The sequence below is a fragment of the Haliotis cracherodii genome, unplaced genomic scaffold (assembly GCF_022045235.1).
Source record: "Haliotis cracherodii isolate W230 unplaced genomic scaffold, xgHalCrac1.p SCAF_5, whole genome shotgun sequence".
Classification (NCBI taxonomy): Eukaryota; Metazoa; Mollusca; class Gastropoda; order Lepetellida; family Haliotidae; genus Haliotis; species Haliotis cracherodii.
In genome coordinates, this window is record NW_027266308.1 from 28,918,232 (window position 1) to 28,936,344 (window position 18,113).

Below are 18,113 nucleotides of genomic sequence, written 5' to 3' on the forward strand. Positions count from 1 at the left end.
CAATCAGTATTCACACTCATAGCTAATAAGGTTCAGGGATTGGACAAGTATGTCGTGTCATGTCGCTATTAACCTGATCTCTTTGAAGTGAATGGTTCAGTCTGACATAGGATGAAGCTGTGAACTGGAAATAGCAGAAATGTGTTCTCATAGATGTTCACCACAATACAGGCATGTATCGGGTCATGACAATATATAAAGCATTGTATCATGTCATGTAATTACAATTCACACAACATTGTACAATGTCATGACAATACACACAGCCTTGTATCATGTCATGACAATACTCACAGCCTTGTATCATGTCATGACAATACTCACAGCCTTGTATCATGTCATGACAACACACACAGCCTTGTATCATGTCATGATCTGGGATAGAATAGGTCTTCAGCAACCCATGCTTGCAGTAAAAGGCGACTATGCTTGTCGTAAGAGGCGATTATGCTTGTCATGAGGCGACTAACAGGAGCAGGTGGTCAGGCTCGCTGACTTGGTTGATGCATGTCATCAATCCAAATTGTGTGGATTGATGTTCATGATATTAATCACTGGATTATTTACAGACCGCCATCATATAGCTGGAATATTGCTGAGTGCAGCTTTAAACAACAAACCAAACCAAACCAAAGACAATATATAAATCCTTGTATCACCTCATGACAATACACAGCAATGTATCATGCTATGACAAAACATGTAGCCTAGTACCATAACATGACAATATTCAAAAGAATGTATCGTGTATTATGTGATGACAATACACACAGCTTAGTACACGTCATGGATCATGTATCACGAGCCATGAGTAAATCCCCTGCCACAGGCAGGGCATGTCAGTCAGCTCGTGACCACATGGAGAGTTCATGAGGTCTTGGTTCTGGCAGAGCTCAACTGACTCTGAAACCACTTAACACAACATGGACAGATCTGGCACAGTAAGAATTCACTTTCCATCCAACTCCTCCACTCAACGGCCTACAACAATGAAATATGTGTAAACCAACACACACACTCACATATGGCATGGCAATGGGGAAGACTTGTTGCCAACTCTGGATGATTCCTCAATGTTTCTCGGTGTCTCTGGCCATCAGATAACAAGCAGATGGCCCCAGAAGCATGGAGTGTTCCTCACCTGGTTATTGTTACTTCGCTCAAGAACAGACCACACTTCACCTCTGTGAACTTTTCCACATTCCCCTTTAAGTGACCATGTTGTAGCCTTGATCTTTTATACATTGACAGGTTCAATATTTTCTTCAGATCATTTACAGATTGATATGCTCTTCAAAACAATCCAAAGGTTGGATGTATTTTTTCTCTGAATAAGTCCCATGATTCTAGACTCCGTTTAAACCAATTTAAAGGGTCAATATCTTCCTGCTACATGTTTAGTATTATCTCTAAATGATTCCCAGAGTTACTTCTCACTTTAAACCACCCCATAGAGCTAAAAATCAACCTCCTTAAACCAATCCCCAGTGCAGATCCTCCTCATTAAACATTCCACAAGGCAAGTACTCTCTTGAAAATGTAAATCAGTATTCTCTTTAAGACATTCTTCAGGATTAATACATTCTTTAAACCATTCCTCAGCATCCATACTATCTGTATCCTCTCTAGGGTCTCTACTCTCTTAAAACTGTTTGTCAGGCTCAGTACTCTCCTGAAACCACAGCCCAGGGTCAATACTCTCCTTAAACCACTGCCCAGGGTCAGTACTCTCCCTAAACCACTTCCCAGGGTCAATACACTCCTTAAACCATTGCCCAGGATCAGTACTCTCCTTAAACCATTGCCCAGGATCAGTACTCTCCTGAAACCATTGCCCTGGGTCAGTTCTCTCCTCAAACCACTGCCCAGGGTCAGTACGCTCCTTAAACCATTGCCAAGGGTCAGTACACTCTTTAAACCATTGCCCAGGATCAGTACTCTCCTTAAACCATTGCCCAGGGTCAGTTCTCTCCTCAAACCACTGCCCAGGGTCAGTACGCTCCTTAAACCATTGCCCAGGGTCAGTACACTCTTTAAACCATTGCCCAGGGTCATTACTCTCCTTAAACCATTGCCTAGGATCAGTACTCTCCTGAAACCATTGCCCAGGGTCAGTTCTCTCCTCAAACCACTGCCCAGGGTCAGTACGCTCCTTAAACCATTGCCCAGGGTCAGTACACTCTTTAAACCATTGCCCAGGATCAGTACTCTCCTTAAACCATTGCCCAGGGTCAGTTCCCTCCTTAAACCACTGCCCAGGGTCAGTACACTCTTTAAACCATTGCCCAGGGTCAGTACTCTCCTTAAACCATTGCCCAGGGTCAGTACGCTGCCTAAACCATTGCCCAGGGTAAGTTATTCTCTTTAAACCATTGCCAAGGGAAAATTATTTTCTTTAAACTATTGCCCAAGGTCAAGTATTCTCCACCACTGCCCAGGGTCAATACTCTCTTTAAACCATCCTTCAGGAACAGCACTCTCCTTAAACCAGTCCTCAGGGTCAATACCATCTTTAAACACTTCCACTCAATGCAAATATTCTCTCAACAAGTGAGTGAGTGAGTGAGTGAAGGTATGAGTGAAAGACTGAGTGGAGTGAAGGATACAGTGAGTGAGTGAGTGAGTGAGTGAAGGTATGAGTGAAGGACTGAGTGGAGTGAAGGATACAGTGAGTGAGTGAGTGAGTGAGTGAGTGAGTGAGTGAAGGTATGAGTGAAGGACTGAGTGGAGTGAAGGATACAGTGAGTGAGTGAGTGAGTGAGTGAAGGTATGAGTGAAGGACTGAGTGGAGTGAAGGATACAGTGAGTGAGTGAGTGAGTGAGTGAGTGAAGGTATGAGTGAAGGACTGAGTGGAGTGAAGGATACAGTGAGTCAGTGAGTGAGTGAAGGTATGAGTGAAGGACTGAGTGGAGTGAAGGATACAGTGAGTGAGTGAGTGAGTGAAGGTATGAGTGAAGGACTGAGTGGAGTAAAGGATACAGTGAGCAAGTGAGTGAGTGAGTGAGTGAGTGAAGGTATGAGTGAAGGACTGAGTTGAGTGAAGGATACAGTGAGTGAGTGAGTGAGTGAGTGAAGGTATGAGTGAAGGACTGAGTGGAGTGAAGGATACAGTGAGTCAGTGAGTGAGTGAAGGTATGAGTGGAGTGAAGGATACAGTGAGTGAGTGAGTGAGTGAAGGACTAAGTGGAGTGAAGGATACAGTGAGTGAGTGAGTGAGGGACTGAGTGGAGTGAAGGATACAGTGAGTGAGTGAGTGAAGGACTGAGTGGAGTGAAGGATACAGTGAGTGAGTGAGTGAGTGAGTGAGTGAAGGACTGAGTGGAGTGAAGGATACAGTGAGTGAGTGAGTGAGTGAGTGAGTGAGTGAAGGTATGAGTGAAGGACTGAGTGGAGTGAGTGAGTGAGTGAGTGAGTGAGTGAGTAAGTGAGCGAGCAAGTGAGTCAGTGAGTGAGTGAAGGACTGAGTGGAGTGAAGGATACAGTGAGTCAGTGAGTGAGTGAAGGTATGAGTGAAGGACTGAGTGGAGTGAGGGATACAGTGAGTGAGTGAGTTTTAACCTGCTGAATAAACCACATATCTGCAGCTCAGTTCAAGGAAAGTTGAAGGTGACCAGGTTGTAGACATTACTTTAGTGAACCCCCCAGCCCAAATACTGTGCTGACAAACCAAGGATCACTACCAGGGAAAATTAGCTGATCCTTGCACAGCCAAGGGATAAAACTCTGCAGATCTAATTGTTACATCTTGGATCACTGTGCCAGGCCCCTTCAGAAGGATGAAAAGCAAGGTCAACCATATGACAAGACACCACTACAAACCAAAAGCAACTTTGCAGTGTCAAATCTTTCAAAGTTAGTTGCAATGTACCGATTGCATTCCTTGCTCCAACTGACATTAAAAGACTATATTTCACCCTTCATATTGATTCAGAAATTGCGCATTCCGAGATGGAAATTGAAAACAATCATAAAGTTAATTTGAACCAAAGATAAAGTAGCCTGATTCACAGATAAAATGTCTGACTTCTGAGGTCGTCTTATCTGTCATCAGTTAAAAGCCGAGTTCATTCCGGAGAAAAGGCATAAGATGATATATACCAAAGCTAAGGAGGCATGAAGAATAGTAAAACTACCCAACTCTCAAAGGCCTCCTTATCAGTCATCGGTAAAAGACCTAAAACATAAAAAATGTAATTCATACTCTGATCAGTCGTAAAAATCCCAACCAATTCAGGGAGTAAAAATGAATTTCTGCCTGTTCATTGACTGGAACTAGTTTATGTACCTTCCTAGACTAACTCCATCATGTTCAAAGCCATATGAGGAATCTGACCTTTGTGTTCTGTCAATTCTTATTGCATAGCATAAACCATGACTCAAGAGTAACAGTAGACTGTGATGCAGAGGGCGATTTGTGAGTCACCCCAATTCAGTGATGTGCCGCAAACATGAAACAGTGATATCTGTAAATCTGGCACAATTTATTGATTCCCCACGTCAATACACCTGATGGGAGACTGATAAGGGTAATTCAGACGCTATCAATGCTTGGACGTCGGTAATAGTGGTCATAACATGAAGATGGTAGTCCGAGATAAGGATAATTGAAATAACAGTATCAACAAGGGATGTTGCTTCATCACAGGGAATCAGCTCGGGGTAATACCTTGCTGCTCAATGTGATTCTGTAGACAATCATGAAAAGATGAACTATCATATCTGAACACTTGCATCTGGAAGTAAGTATTTTTAGATGGCTTTTGTTCTTGGTGAAGTAATCAACAAAAACTATTACAATCTCATTTGACAGAAGCATTATTAAAATGCTGTTCATGGGTTATTCAGTCATGTGTTTGAATAACATGCTTGGCCCAGGTCCTCAAAGTCTGGTTTTGACATCACCAGTGGCCCAGTTGTCTAAGGCGCCTCAATTCGCAGTGCAGAGTTGCATCCCTTTGGCACTCCCGAAACCTACGACTGCGGGTTTGAATCCTGGTTAGCCCTGATAATGTTTCTAGGTTTGTCAGCACCATATCATATTAAGCTGACATGATGTGATGCATTTGAATACTGAAACACCAAGTCCATTTCATCTGCTACTCAACTCATGAGGTCTTACTGTGAAAAAGTGGTCATATCACATCATCCACACCCCTCACCAGCCCTAACTCTGTACATACCCACGACTGGGAAGGTGCACCCATTGTCATATCACATCATCCACACCCCTCACCAGCCCGAACTCTGTTCATACCCACGACTTGGAAGGTGCACCCATTGTCATATCACATCATCCACACCCCTCACCAGCCCTAACTCTGTTCATACCCACAACTGGGAAGGTGCACCCATTGTCATATCACATCATCCACACCCCTCACCAGCCCTAACTCTGTTCATACCCACGACGTGGAAGGTGCACCTGTAGTCATATCACATCATCCACACCCCTCACCAGCCCTAACTCTGTTCATACCCACGACGTGGAAGGTGCACCTGTAGTCATATCACATCATCCACACCCCTCACCAGCCCTAACTCTGTTCATACCCACGACTTGGAAGGTGCACCTGTAGTCATATCACATCATCCACACCCCTCACCAGCCCTAACTCTGTTCATACCCACGACTTGGAAGGTCACCTGTAGTCATATCACATCATCCACACCCCTCACCAGCCCGAACTCTGTACATACTCACGACTTGGAAGGTGCACCTGTAGTCATATCACATCATCCACACCCCTCACCAGCCCGAATTCTGTTCATACTCACGACTGGGAAGGTCACCTGTAGTCATATCACATCATCCACACCCCTCACCAGCCCAAACTCTGTACATACTCACGACTGGGAAGGTCACCTGTAGTCATATCACATCATCCACACCCCTCACCAGCCCAAACTCTGTTCATACTCACGACTGGGAAGGTGCACCTGTAGTCATATCACATCATCCACACCCCTCACCAGCCCGAACTCTGTACATACTCACGACTGGGAAGGTGCACCTTTAGTCATATCACATTATCCACACCCCTCACCAGCCCTAACTCTGTTCATACCCACGACTGGGAAGGTGCACCTTTAGTCATATCACATTATCCACACCCCTCACCAGCCCTAACTCTGTTCATACCCACGACTTGGAAGGTGCACCTGTAGTCATATCACATCATCCACACCCCTCACCAGCCCTAACTCTATTCATACCCACGACTGGGAAGGTGCACCTGTAGTCATATCACATCATCCACACCCCTCACCAGCCCTAACTCTGTTCATACCCACAACTGGGAAGGTGCACCTGTAGTCATATCACATCATCCACACCCCTCACCAGCCCTAACTCTGTTCATACCCACAACTGGGAAGGTGCACCTGTAGTCATATCACATCATCCACACCCCTCACCAGCCCTAACTCTGTTCATACCCACGACTTGGAAGGTCACCTGTAGTCATATCACATCATCCACACCCCTCACCAGCCCGAACTCTGTACATACTCACGACTTGGAAGGTGCACCTGTAGTCATATCACATCATCCACACCCCTCACCAGCCCTAACTCTGTTCATACCCACGACTGGGAAGGTGCACCTGTAGTCATATCACATCATCCACACCCCTCACCAGCCCTAACTCTGTTCATACCCACGACTGGGAAGGTCACCTGTAGTCATATCACATCATCCACACCCCTCACCAGCCCTAACTCTGTACATACCCACGACTGGGAAGGTGCACCCATTGTCATATCACATTATCCACACCCCTCACAAGCCCAAACTCTGTACATACCCACAACTGGGAAGGTGCACCCATTGTCATATCACATTATCCACACCCCTCACAAGCCCAAACTCTGTTCATACCCACGACTGGGAAGGTGCACCCATTGTCATATCACATTATCCACACACACACCCAACCCTAACTCTGTTCATACTCACGACCAGGATGGTGCACCGATGGTCACATCACATCATCCACACCCCTCCCAGCCCTAACTCTGTTTGTACCCCATCCTGGGGAAAGTGCGTCCGTGATATTATCTCATTATCTATGACCCCTGGTTTTGCCAATTGCCAGGTAAACATCCGTTTGAATGATGCCCTAGTGAGCCAGCAGACTCAACATGATGCAAGCCATGCCAGTTGGAAGTAAATGATTTATCATGCAAGTAAATAAACAGATATGAAACATGAATTTTACTGACAGCCTACAGGTTATCATTCATTGGCAAACATACAAATGCCAAGCCTAGTTCAAGTGAGTTTTGACATGAATTACATGGTGTAGATTAAATGGTGTAAACAGTTAACACTCGGGGGGGAACATCGATCAAAAAACAGTTTTGGTCAAGCATGTTGGTTTACAGGAGTTAATTTCAATTATCTAACAACAAGCTGCGGACAAGGTGATGTCACGTTCACAGTTAAACTATGATATCCCTTTCACAAAAAAACTTTGAAAGGTGAGTGAGTGAGTTGGGTTTAACGCCGCTTTTAACAGTATTCCAGTTATATCACGGCGTGACAGCTTAATGTGGGAGGAAAGCCCAAAGTGATGCAGGTTGCAGACTTTTACCACTGCGGTGAAACCCACAAGCAGGGGTATGGTGCTGACAAACCTGGAAACATAATTGGGGCGAAGCGGGATTCGAACCTACAATCATAGATTTCTGGCGTGCCCAGATACTGAAGGATATCTCTTTGGTGTCAGGTAAAACAATTTAGCTTTCTGTACCATGCCTTCCTGGAACCAAAACGTGTTACTGGTAGATCCAGTAAAGTACATCCAAGCCTATATATCTCCCTCAAGAACACCTCACATATATCATCCCCCTTTAAATAATCAAGACCTGTATTTGCCCCTTTTAGAGATACAGATCCTCCCCCTTGGTGCTGACAGACTAAGGACGGTAACTGTGGTGAATCTGGGAGTCAAACCCATGATGTGAAGTCCAAAGGGGTGCCATGGCTATGGGGTGCTATTCTACCTACCTTTTTGTAGAAAACAGCTTGAGATTTCACACTAAACACAGCTAACAGCTTGAGATTTCACACTTAACACATAGGTGGCTCTCACATACTCACCACAATGGAAACAATCGGAGAATGGACGGACTCAAACTTCATCACTGTCTGGCCGGTCATGATGTGGGTCATCTTCACACATCTGAAACATACAAAATCACACATACAGCTGTAGCTGAGGGGACAAGGTGAGTGAGTGTTTCAGGTGAGTGGGGGGAAGTTAGCGAGTGTGTGGGGGGTGACTGGAGGGAGTTAGGGAGTGTGTGGGGGGTGACTGGAGGGAGTTAGGGAGTGTGTGGGGGGTGACTGGAGGGAGTTAGGGAGTGTGTGGGGGGTGACTGGAGGGAGTTAGCAAGTGTGTGTGGGGTGACTGGAGGGAGTTAGGGAGTGTGTGGGGGGTGACTGGAGGGAGTTAGCGAGTGTGTGGGGGGTGACTGGAGGGAGTTAGCGAGTGTGTGTGGGGTGACTGGAGGGAGTTAGGGAGTGTGTGTGGGGTGACTGGAGGGAGTTAGGGAGTGTGTGTGGGGTGACTGGAGGGAGTTAGGGAGTGTGTGGGGGGTGACTGGAGGGAGTTAGGGAGTGTGTGTGGGGTGACTGGAGGGAGTTAGGGAGAGTGTGGGGGGTGACTGGAGGGAGTTAGCAAGTGTGTGTGGGGTGACTGGAGGGAGTTAGGGAGTGTGTGGGGGGTGACTGGAGGGAGTTAGGGAGTGTGTGGGGGGTGACTGGAGGGAGTTAGCAAGTGTGTGTGGGGTGACTGGAGGGAGTTAGGGAGAGTGTGGGGGGTGACTGGAGGGAGTTAGCAAGTGTGTGGGGGGTGACTGGAGGGAGTTAGGGAGTGTGTGGGGGGTGACTGGAGGGAGTTAGCAAGTGTGTGTGGGGTGACTGGAGGGAGTTAGGGAGTGTGTGGGGGGTGACTGGAGGGAGTTAGCAAGTGTGTGTGGGGTGACTGGAGGGAGTTAGGGAGTGTGTGTGGGGTGACTGGAGGGAGTTAGGGAGTGTGTGGGGGGTGACTGGAGGGAGTTAGCAAGTGTGTGTGGGGTGACTGGAGGGAGTAAGTAAGTGTGTGTGGGTTGAATGGTGGGAGTAAGCGAGTGTGTGTGTGAGTGAGTGTCGGGGTGGGGGGGGGGAGTGACTTGGAGGAGTAAGTGAGTGTGCGGGTGACTTGGGGGAGTAAGTGAGTGGGGGGGGGGTGACTGGAGGGAGTAAGTAAGTGTGGGGGAGATTGTGGGGAGAAAGTGAGTGTGGGGTGACTTGGGGGAGTAAGTGAGTGTGGGGGTGATTTTGGGGAGTAAGTGAGTGGGGGGAGATTGGGGGGAGTAAGTGAGTGTGGGGTGACTTGGGGGAGTAAGTGAGTGTCGGGGTGGGGGGGGAGTGACTTGGGGGAGTAAGTGAGTGTGGGGGTGACTTGGGGGAGTAAGTGAGTGTGGGGGAGATTGGGGGGAGTAAGTGAGTGTGGGGTGACTTGGGGGAGTAAGTGAGTGTGGGGGTGACTTGGGGGAGTAAGTGAGTGGGGGGAGATTGGGGCAGTAAGTGAGTGGGGGGAGATTGGGGCAGTAAGTGAGTGTGGGGGAGATTGGGGGGAGTAAGTGAGTGTGCGGGTGACTTGGGGGAGTAAGTGAGTGTGGGGGTGACTTGGGGGAGTAAGTGAGTGTGGGGGTGACTTGGGGGAGTAAGTGAGTGTGGGGGTGACTTGGGGGAGTAAGTGAGTGTGCGGGTGACTTGGGGGAGTAAGTGAGTGTGGGGGTGACTTGGGGGAGTAAGTGAGTGTGGGGGAGATTGGGGGGAGTAAGTGAGTGTGGGGTGACTTGGGGGAGTAAGTGAGTGTGGGGGTGACTTGGGGGAGTAAGTGAGTGTGGGGGAGACTGGGGGGAGTAAGTGAGTGGGGGGAGATTGGGGGAGTAAGTGAGTGTGGGGGTGACTTGGGGGAGTAAGTGAGTGTGGGGGAGACTGGGGGGAGTAAGTGAGTGGGGGGAGATTGGGGCAGTAAGTGAGTGGGGGGGGTGACTGGGGGGAGTAAGTGAGTGTGGGGGTGACTGGGGGGAGTAAGTGAGTGGGGGGAGATTGGGGGGAGTAAGTGAGTGTGGGGGAGATTGGGGGGAGTAAGTGAGTGTGGGGGTGACTTGGGGGAGTAAGTGAGTGTGGGGGTGACTTGGGGGAGTAAGTGAGTGGGGGGAGATTGGGGCAGTAAGTGAGTGTGGGGTGACTGGGGGGAGTAAGTGAGTGTGGGGGAGATTGGGGGGAGTAAGTGAGTGTGGGGTGACTTGGGGGAGTAAGTGAGTGTGGGGGTGACTTGGGGGAGTAAGTGAGTGTGGGGGAGATTGGGGGGAGTAAGTGAGTGTGGGGGAGATTGGGGGGAGTAAGTGAGTGGGGGGAGATTGGGGCAGTAAGTGAGTGCGGGGTGACTGGGGGGAGTAAGTGAGTGTGGGGGAGATTGGGGGGAGTAAGTGAGTGTGGGGTGACTGGGGGGAGTAAGTGAGTGGGGGGGTGACTGGGGGGAGTAAGTGAGTGTGGGGGTGACTTGGGGGAGTAAGTGAGTGGGGGGAGATTGGGGCAGTAAGTGAGTGTGGGGTGACTGGGGGGAGTAAGTGAGTGTGGGGGAGATTGGGGGGAGTAAGTGAGTGTGGGGGTGACTTGGGGGAGTAAGTGAGTGTGCGGGTGACTTGGGGGAGTAAGTGAGTGTGGAGGTGACTTGGGGGAGTAAGTGAGTGTGGGGGTGACTTGGGGGAATAAGTGAGTGTGGAGGTGACTTGGGGGAGTAAGTGAGTGTGGGGGTGACTTGGGGGAATAAGTGAGTGTGGAGGTGACTTGGGGGAGTAAGTGAGTGTGGGGGTGACTTGGGGGAATAAGTGAGTGTGGAGGTGACTTGGGGGAGTAAGTGAGTGTGGGGGTGACTTGGGGGAATAAGTGAGTGTGCGGGTGACTGGGGGGAGTAAGTGAGTGTGGGGATGACTTGAGAGAATAAATGAGTGTGGAGGTGACTTGGGGGAGTAAGTGAGTGTGGGGGTGACTTGGGGGAGTAAGTGAGTGTGGGGGTGACTGGGGGGAGTAAGTGAGTGTGGGGGTGACTGGGGGGAGTAAGTGAGTGTGCGGGTGACTTGGGGGAGTAAGTGAGTGTGGAGGTGACTTGGGAGAGTAAGTGAGTGTGGGGGTGACTTGGGAGAGTAAGTGAGTGTGTGGGTGACTTGGGTGAGTAGGTGAGTGTGGGGGTGACTTGGAGGAGTAGGTGAGTGTGAGGTGACTTGGGGGATAGCCTCATGGCTAAAGCATTGGTTTCGTCACTCAAGATACTTGGGTTTGATTAAGAGGTACAAGTCCTTCTTTGCCCAAACTGTGACTGCAATGCTGAAAGCAGGCTCACACCCACCTCACGTCCACAAAATCATTCGAATTAACTTATTTCAGTCTAACGATGTTCCACAGGACATGACAAAAGATTTGTGATCGTGATAAATACTACCCAGCTATCACATTTGCCTACCAGGTATACAACTCAAATCAGATACAGCTTTTGCAGAAAAATAAACATTTATTAAAACCATACACCTCGAAAGCAAAAATAAACCCTTTCAAATAATTATTCAGCAACACATAACACCTGAACGTTTTGATGAATGATTTTCACACATTTTTCTTTCAGTAAAATAAGCAGGCACATGTGTTCCTCTATATTAGTTTTACTTGAGACTTTTTTCTCCTAATATAACCATGTATTTATTCACCTGAAACTGTACTATCACACAACGTCCTATCCCGTAAACTGTTTAAAACATGTCAAGGGGTTATTTATGCATCCAGTAACAAAAATAAGTTCCCCTCGCTCACTTCAACATGTCAGAATTCTCGGAACGAGTCTGTCTCATCCAACAGGTTCAATGGAAGCCGTTTATCCCTAATGTCTGAATCACTGAGATAGGTGTTGGCTGCCAGAGGAAAGTGGGTTTTGCCAACATTATTGAATTTAACTCAAGACGAGAGGAAAGGATGGGTGACGATGATTGAATTAAAGGTGTGATCACAAGCCCCTCTCCTGAGCAGCTGGTTTCTGTTATCGGATTCACTTGAATCTTTCAGGTCATTTTCAGTTTGGGCCTAGTGTGTTTGATTTGAAGTGTGAATAATGCTCAAACGACATGCATGAATGGTACGTAACTGGTAGAGTTAGGATTAGTTAGACTTCCCCAACAAGATTTTAAAGTTTACAGTTTAAGATCGTCATTAAATATTTAAGCGATATTGTTATAAGAATGTTAAAATGCAATGTTACTAACTCCTACTTTTCAGTCAATATTTAAGTACAAGGGTGACTGAAAAGTTCTGAGCCTCAGATAGAAAGACTTGACCTAACGGCATTAGAATAATATATTTTCAACATAGCCCCCTTCCACATTCATACAATTGCCAAAATGTTGGAGGGATTTTCTCCTTCTTTCGAAGAAGTGCTTCCTTTGGCAGTCAAAAAAGTTCTCCACAATTGTTATGATGTCATTGTTCCAGTTGAAAATGGTTCCAACGAGAACTTTTTCCATGTTTAGAAACAGAGGATGTCTGATGGAGCCTGATCAGGAGAATAAGGATAAGATAAGGATTTTAAAGCCAGACCCATGGGCTGTAGCCATGGCAATGATGGATTTAAGTACAGCAGATGTCTGTATCTCCGTATTCAGCAGTTGCAACTATAACAATAGCATTGTTGAAAAGTGTTATTAGTATTATCTTTTTCTCTTTTCATTATCACTGGGAATTATCACTTTTGTGGTGATTGGCAGATCAGCATCCATGTAAGCATTTTTTGAATCTCATTTTGTTGACCTACTGGCACTACCACGTCATTGGGCTGTATATTTTTTTAAAGTTTTTTAGACATAACAGACCCATGGTACTTAAAAACAATAATCTGGCGTTGATTATTATCAAGGATGATGTTAATGATGATTTACCGTATTCGACGTAATATGCGAACAAGGCGCTCTCAAACTTAGTTGTAAGATCGTAAATTTCGTGGGTTATGCTGACAGCCACAAAATAAAAGTCTGTGTGTATTATACTGATAGATATATTTTTCAAGAATTTAATTGCCCTTGATTAAGGCTGCATATAACACACGAGTGAGTATACACACAAATAAATAAGTCTTTTGTACATTGATCATTAGGAAGGGGTGCTAATTGGGATTGTTTACTAGCACACTATATTAGTAAATATCTGTGTAATTAGTGCAATCGTTAACTGCTAGATTGATATCAGTCGTAGAGTGGTGGTGAGGTGAGATAGGGTTTAACGTTGCATCCAAAATTATTGCACTTATATGTGTGTGTGTATGGCTGCTTGTACTAGTTCGGACTAATGCTGATTTTATAGTGCTAGCCCACTGAGATGCCATGTCACAATTTAACATGAATACCCCACACAGACACAGTATACTGACCAGTCCTTATTTTAGCATCTTAATGTTGAGTGCCAGGCAGGGTAACAACAAGTACCATCTTTTAACGTCTTTATGGTTCAAAACCCCCACCTTCCATTCCCTGGGCAGATGATTTAGCACTAGACCACTGAGGCAATCCAAACTTTGGAAATAGAGTGAGCGAGTGAATGTTGTGAATGCTGCAGTCAGCCATATTCCAGCTTTATCATGGCAGCCAGTAAATAACTGAGTTTGGACCAGGGAAATGAGTGACTGAAAGTTGCTCGACGAATAATGTATAATTAAGAAATCAAGGGTAATTGATTAGTTGGGTTAAATGCTGTGCTTGATTTCCTATCTGTCAAACAAACCAGTGACTGATATTATGAACAACAATCAATGGCATCAGGGTTTATAATGCTGACATGCTATTAACCAAGATATCTGAACATTGCCTATCTTGAACTTTGGATGCTAGAATGTTACTGGATTAGTGCTTTGGACTGAAGCTTAAGTTGCAGAATAAGCAAATTTAGTTAAGTCAGCCCAACCAGTAGGTTAAGGGTTATCTATGGTCATGCCGTTCCTTGTAGATCACTTCCTCATTTGTAAATATACCACCATGAATACAACAAGGAGACCATCAGGCCTGGTGCCAGCAATATACAGGCATAAACAATAGATTAATGTATTCATCAAGCTAGCGTACGTCTTGTGGAGCCTGATTTATCATAGGTTCATGCTGGGCTTCACAGAACACCTGTTCCTTCTGAAATATGAGACAAGTCACTTCAGATATACACTGAGGGACTGTCAAGGAGTTGTGTTTTATGCAGCAGTATAGGATAGTTCAGCTACATTGCAGTTGCCTTAATGATGGGCCAGGGGGATCAGGGGCTGAATACAAGCATGGGCTGCTGGAGACCTTTGTCCACCCTGGAATCCCCACATGGGAAAAATACAATCAAGACCAATTATGCAAACATAACAGTGTCCTGGACTCATGGAGACATGGGCTGGGCTGGGTAACTCAGGTACTTGGGTCGGGTGGGTACTGAGTAGGACCCGGGTACCCACAGGACTACCCAGACTCGTGGTTAGTCATGTGATATATTGTTTAATGACAAAAACTAGAACTCCATGATTACACAGTAAGTCACTAACGTTTGCATTTCTTTCTGATTATTCATGCATTCCTTATGACTTCCATATGTTTGAATAAAAGATAAAGCTTCAGTCAACTTCAGATTGTTTTATACGTGTATCTAAATCAGTTTGCCAGGGCTTCAGTCAAACTATTCCCAATCGGACATTTTGTACCTGTCTATTGAGACCTTCATTGGACACCGGGGTGTGAAGGGTAATAGAGGGTTTGATACCCCGGTAGTAAATTTGGACTCGTCCCAGCCCTACTGGAGACATGTTGGCATCACAGTGTAATGGACTAAGGTGTCAATCGGTGACAGATACTGGAGACATGTTGGCATCACAGTGTAATGGACTAAGGTGTCACTCGGTGACAGATACTGGAGATATGTTGACATGACAGTGTCATGGACTAAGGTGTCACTCGGTGACAGATACTGGAGATATGTTGACATGACAGTGTCATGGACTAAGGTGTCACTTGGTGACAGATACTGGAGATATGTTGACATGACAGTGTCATGGACTAAGGTGTCACTTGGTGACAGATACTGGAGATATGTTGACATGACAGTGTCATGGACTTAGGTGTCACTCGGTGACAGATACTGGAGATATGTTGACATGACAGTGTCATGGACTAAGGTGTCACTCGGTGACAGATACTGGAGATATGTTGACATGACAGTGTCATGGACTAAGGTGTCACTCGGTGACAGATACTGGAGATATGTTGACATGACAGTGTCATGGACTAAGGTGTCACTCAGTGACAGATACTGGAGATATGTTGACATGACAGTGTCATGGACTAAGGTGTCACTCAGTGACAGATCAGATATTCAGCTACACAAGGCAGCCTGCCGTTATGGCAGTGAGGCAAAGTACTGAAAGACCATGTGGCTCATTAAAGTCTGAGAAGTCGCAAGACGTCTTTCTTCATGACTTTCAGCAGCACTTCCTTAGTTTCAAGGATAATGGATTATGAACAATAAAAGATGTCAACTATTTAGCACATAAATTGTTAGAAGTCTTAGTTTCCCTTGCTGACATCATAGGACATTGTCAACAAGATGTAGCTACTAACACAGTGACACGAAGCTCGGTACCACTGACTCACCCAATAAGAATATGTGTAGTAAAAGTTGGCAGTTGACATCAAACAGTTTCAAACATGTTTACTTGAAAACCAGTGGGGCAGGATACCTTTTCACGAACAACTAGTATCATCACTATTTGATAGTGATTCTTAAACACATGCTCACGATACAGTCAGAATCATCTTTTAGCAGACATTTCTCTATGCTTGTCACAAGAGGCAACTAAGGGGATTGGGTGGTTAGGCTCCCTGACTTGTTTGATGCATGTCATCATCTCCCAATTGCATGGATCAACGCTCATGATGTCAATCAGTGGATTGTCGGATCCAGCCTTGATTTTTTACAGACAGCTGTCATATAGCAGTAATATTGCTGAGTGTGGCGTAAAACAACAAACAACAAACAATCTTATGAATATGAAAAGGGTTTTGTTGCTTATATTTAATCAACACTACAAACAGTTGTCAACCTTGAAGAAAAAGAAACATCTTTATCATCAAGCATCTCAGTTAATCAGGTGTCACGAAGCATGTACATGTACACAAACATGTCTGTTCCTGCATCCCACCCACTCCAACACATGGCGAACACCTCGCCGCTGATTGTGACAAGGGAGGTAACTGCATTCTTTTGGCAGATTTTTTTTATGGGCCTGAACAATCCACACAGATGTTGTTAGTCACTCCATAAAGCATGGCAGCTCTCTCACTAACAAGTGGCTTAATGACTCAGGTAGTTATTTGGGTAGGACCAGTTGCCATTATTATGTATCAGCCCACTATTCCACAGCTGTCACTGAAATCTACCTCCTCCGGAGTTTCTGGTTAAGAACACCATCTAGAGTGGCTCCCCCTGGTGAATGATCTTTACACTAGGAGCAGTAAATAACTATCGATGGCAGGCAACATTAAATGACCATTGTGATTCATAAATTGTTTCTGAGATGTGTAGGTCAATATCGTCGCTGGATGATAGACATAACATTGTATTGTTTATGGGACAGACATGCTGGAGAACAACCTGAAGAGCAATGAATGAGATACATAAGAGCAGCTTTCCTTGAGGAAATGAATTAAGGGAGAAATCGAAAGGCTTAAGAAATACTTGTTCTTATGGATTATACTCCATAAGATCTGGTCCGTGGTTTTCACCAAAGTGTCAAACTGAAAAGTGGTATAACTGAAACACCTGACAAGGCACCATCTATCCACAGCTACCCTCCACTACCATATCCACCCATGAGCTACTTACCAGTACCCCATCTCCTTGACTATGTCTCACTACCCTACCTACCTTCTAGGCATATCTCACTACCCTATCTAACTCCTAGGCATATCTCACTACCCTATCTAACTCCAAGGCATATCTCACTAACCTACCTACCTCCTAGATTTATCTCACTATCCTATCTACCCCTACCTATATCTCACTATCCTACCTACCTCCTAGCCATATCTCACTACCCTATCTACTCCTAGCTTTATCTCACTACCCTATCTACTCCTAGCTATATCTCACTACCCTATCTACTCCTAGCTATATCTCACTACCCTACCTAACTCCTAGCTATATCTCACTACCCTATCTACTCCTAGCTATATCTCACTACGCAATCTAACTCCTAGCTATGTCTCACTACCCTACCTACCTCCTAGGCATATCTCACTACCCTATCTAACTCCTAGGCATATCTCACTACCCTATCTAACTCCTAGTCATATCTCACTACCCTATCTAACTCCTAGCTATATTTCACTACCCTATCTAACTCGTAGCTATATCTCACTCCCCTATCTACTCCTAGCTATGTCTCACAACCCTAACACCTAGCTATATCTAACTACCCTATCTACCGCCTAGCTTTATCTCATCTACCTACCTCCTAGCTATATCTCACTATCCTACCTATATATCACTACCTTATCCACCTCCTAGCTATATCTCACTATCCTACCACCTAGCTATATCTCACTACCCTACCTCCTAGCTATATCTCACTATCCTACCTCCTAGCTATATCTCACTATCCTACCTCCTAGCTATATCTCACTACCCTACCTACCTCCTAGCTATCTCGTTAGCCAACCTCCTAGCTATATCTCACTAACCAACCTCCTAGCTATATCTCACTACCCTACCTCCTAGCTATATCTCACTATCCTAACTCCTAGCTATATCTCACTATCCTACCTCCTAGCTATATCTCACTACCCTACCTACCTCCTAGCTATATCTCGTTAGCCAACCTCCTAGCTATATCTCACTAACCAACCTACTAGCTATATCTCACTAACCAACCTCCTAGCTATATCTCACTTACCAACCTCCTAGCTATATCTCACTACCCTACCTCCTAGCTATATCTCACTTACCAACCTCCTAGCTATATCTCACTACCCTACTCCTAGCTACCCTACCTCC

At 45.7% G+C, this 18,113-nt stretch overlaps 1 protein-coding gene across 1 annotated transcript in view; it reads right to left on the bottom strand.

Annotated features, from left to right (window-relative positions):
- The window catches only part of LOC139442824 (uncharacterized), a 121,980-nt gene that overhangs the window by 56,718 nt on the left and 47,149 nt on the right, over nucleotides 1–18,113 (bottom strand). Inside the window, exon 19 of the mRNA XM_071223720.1 lies at nucleotides 8,103–8,184. Coding sequence (XP_071079821.1) covers nucleotides 8,103–8,184 — 82 coding nt within the window. The remainder of the gene's footprint in view (nucleotides 1–8,102; nucleotides 8,185–18,113) is intronic.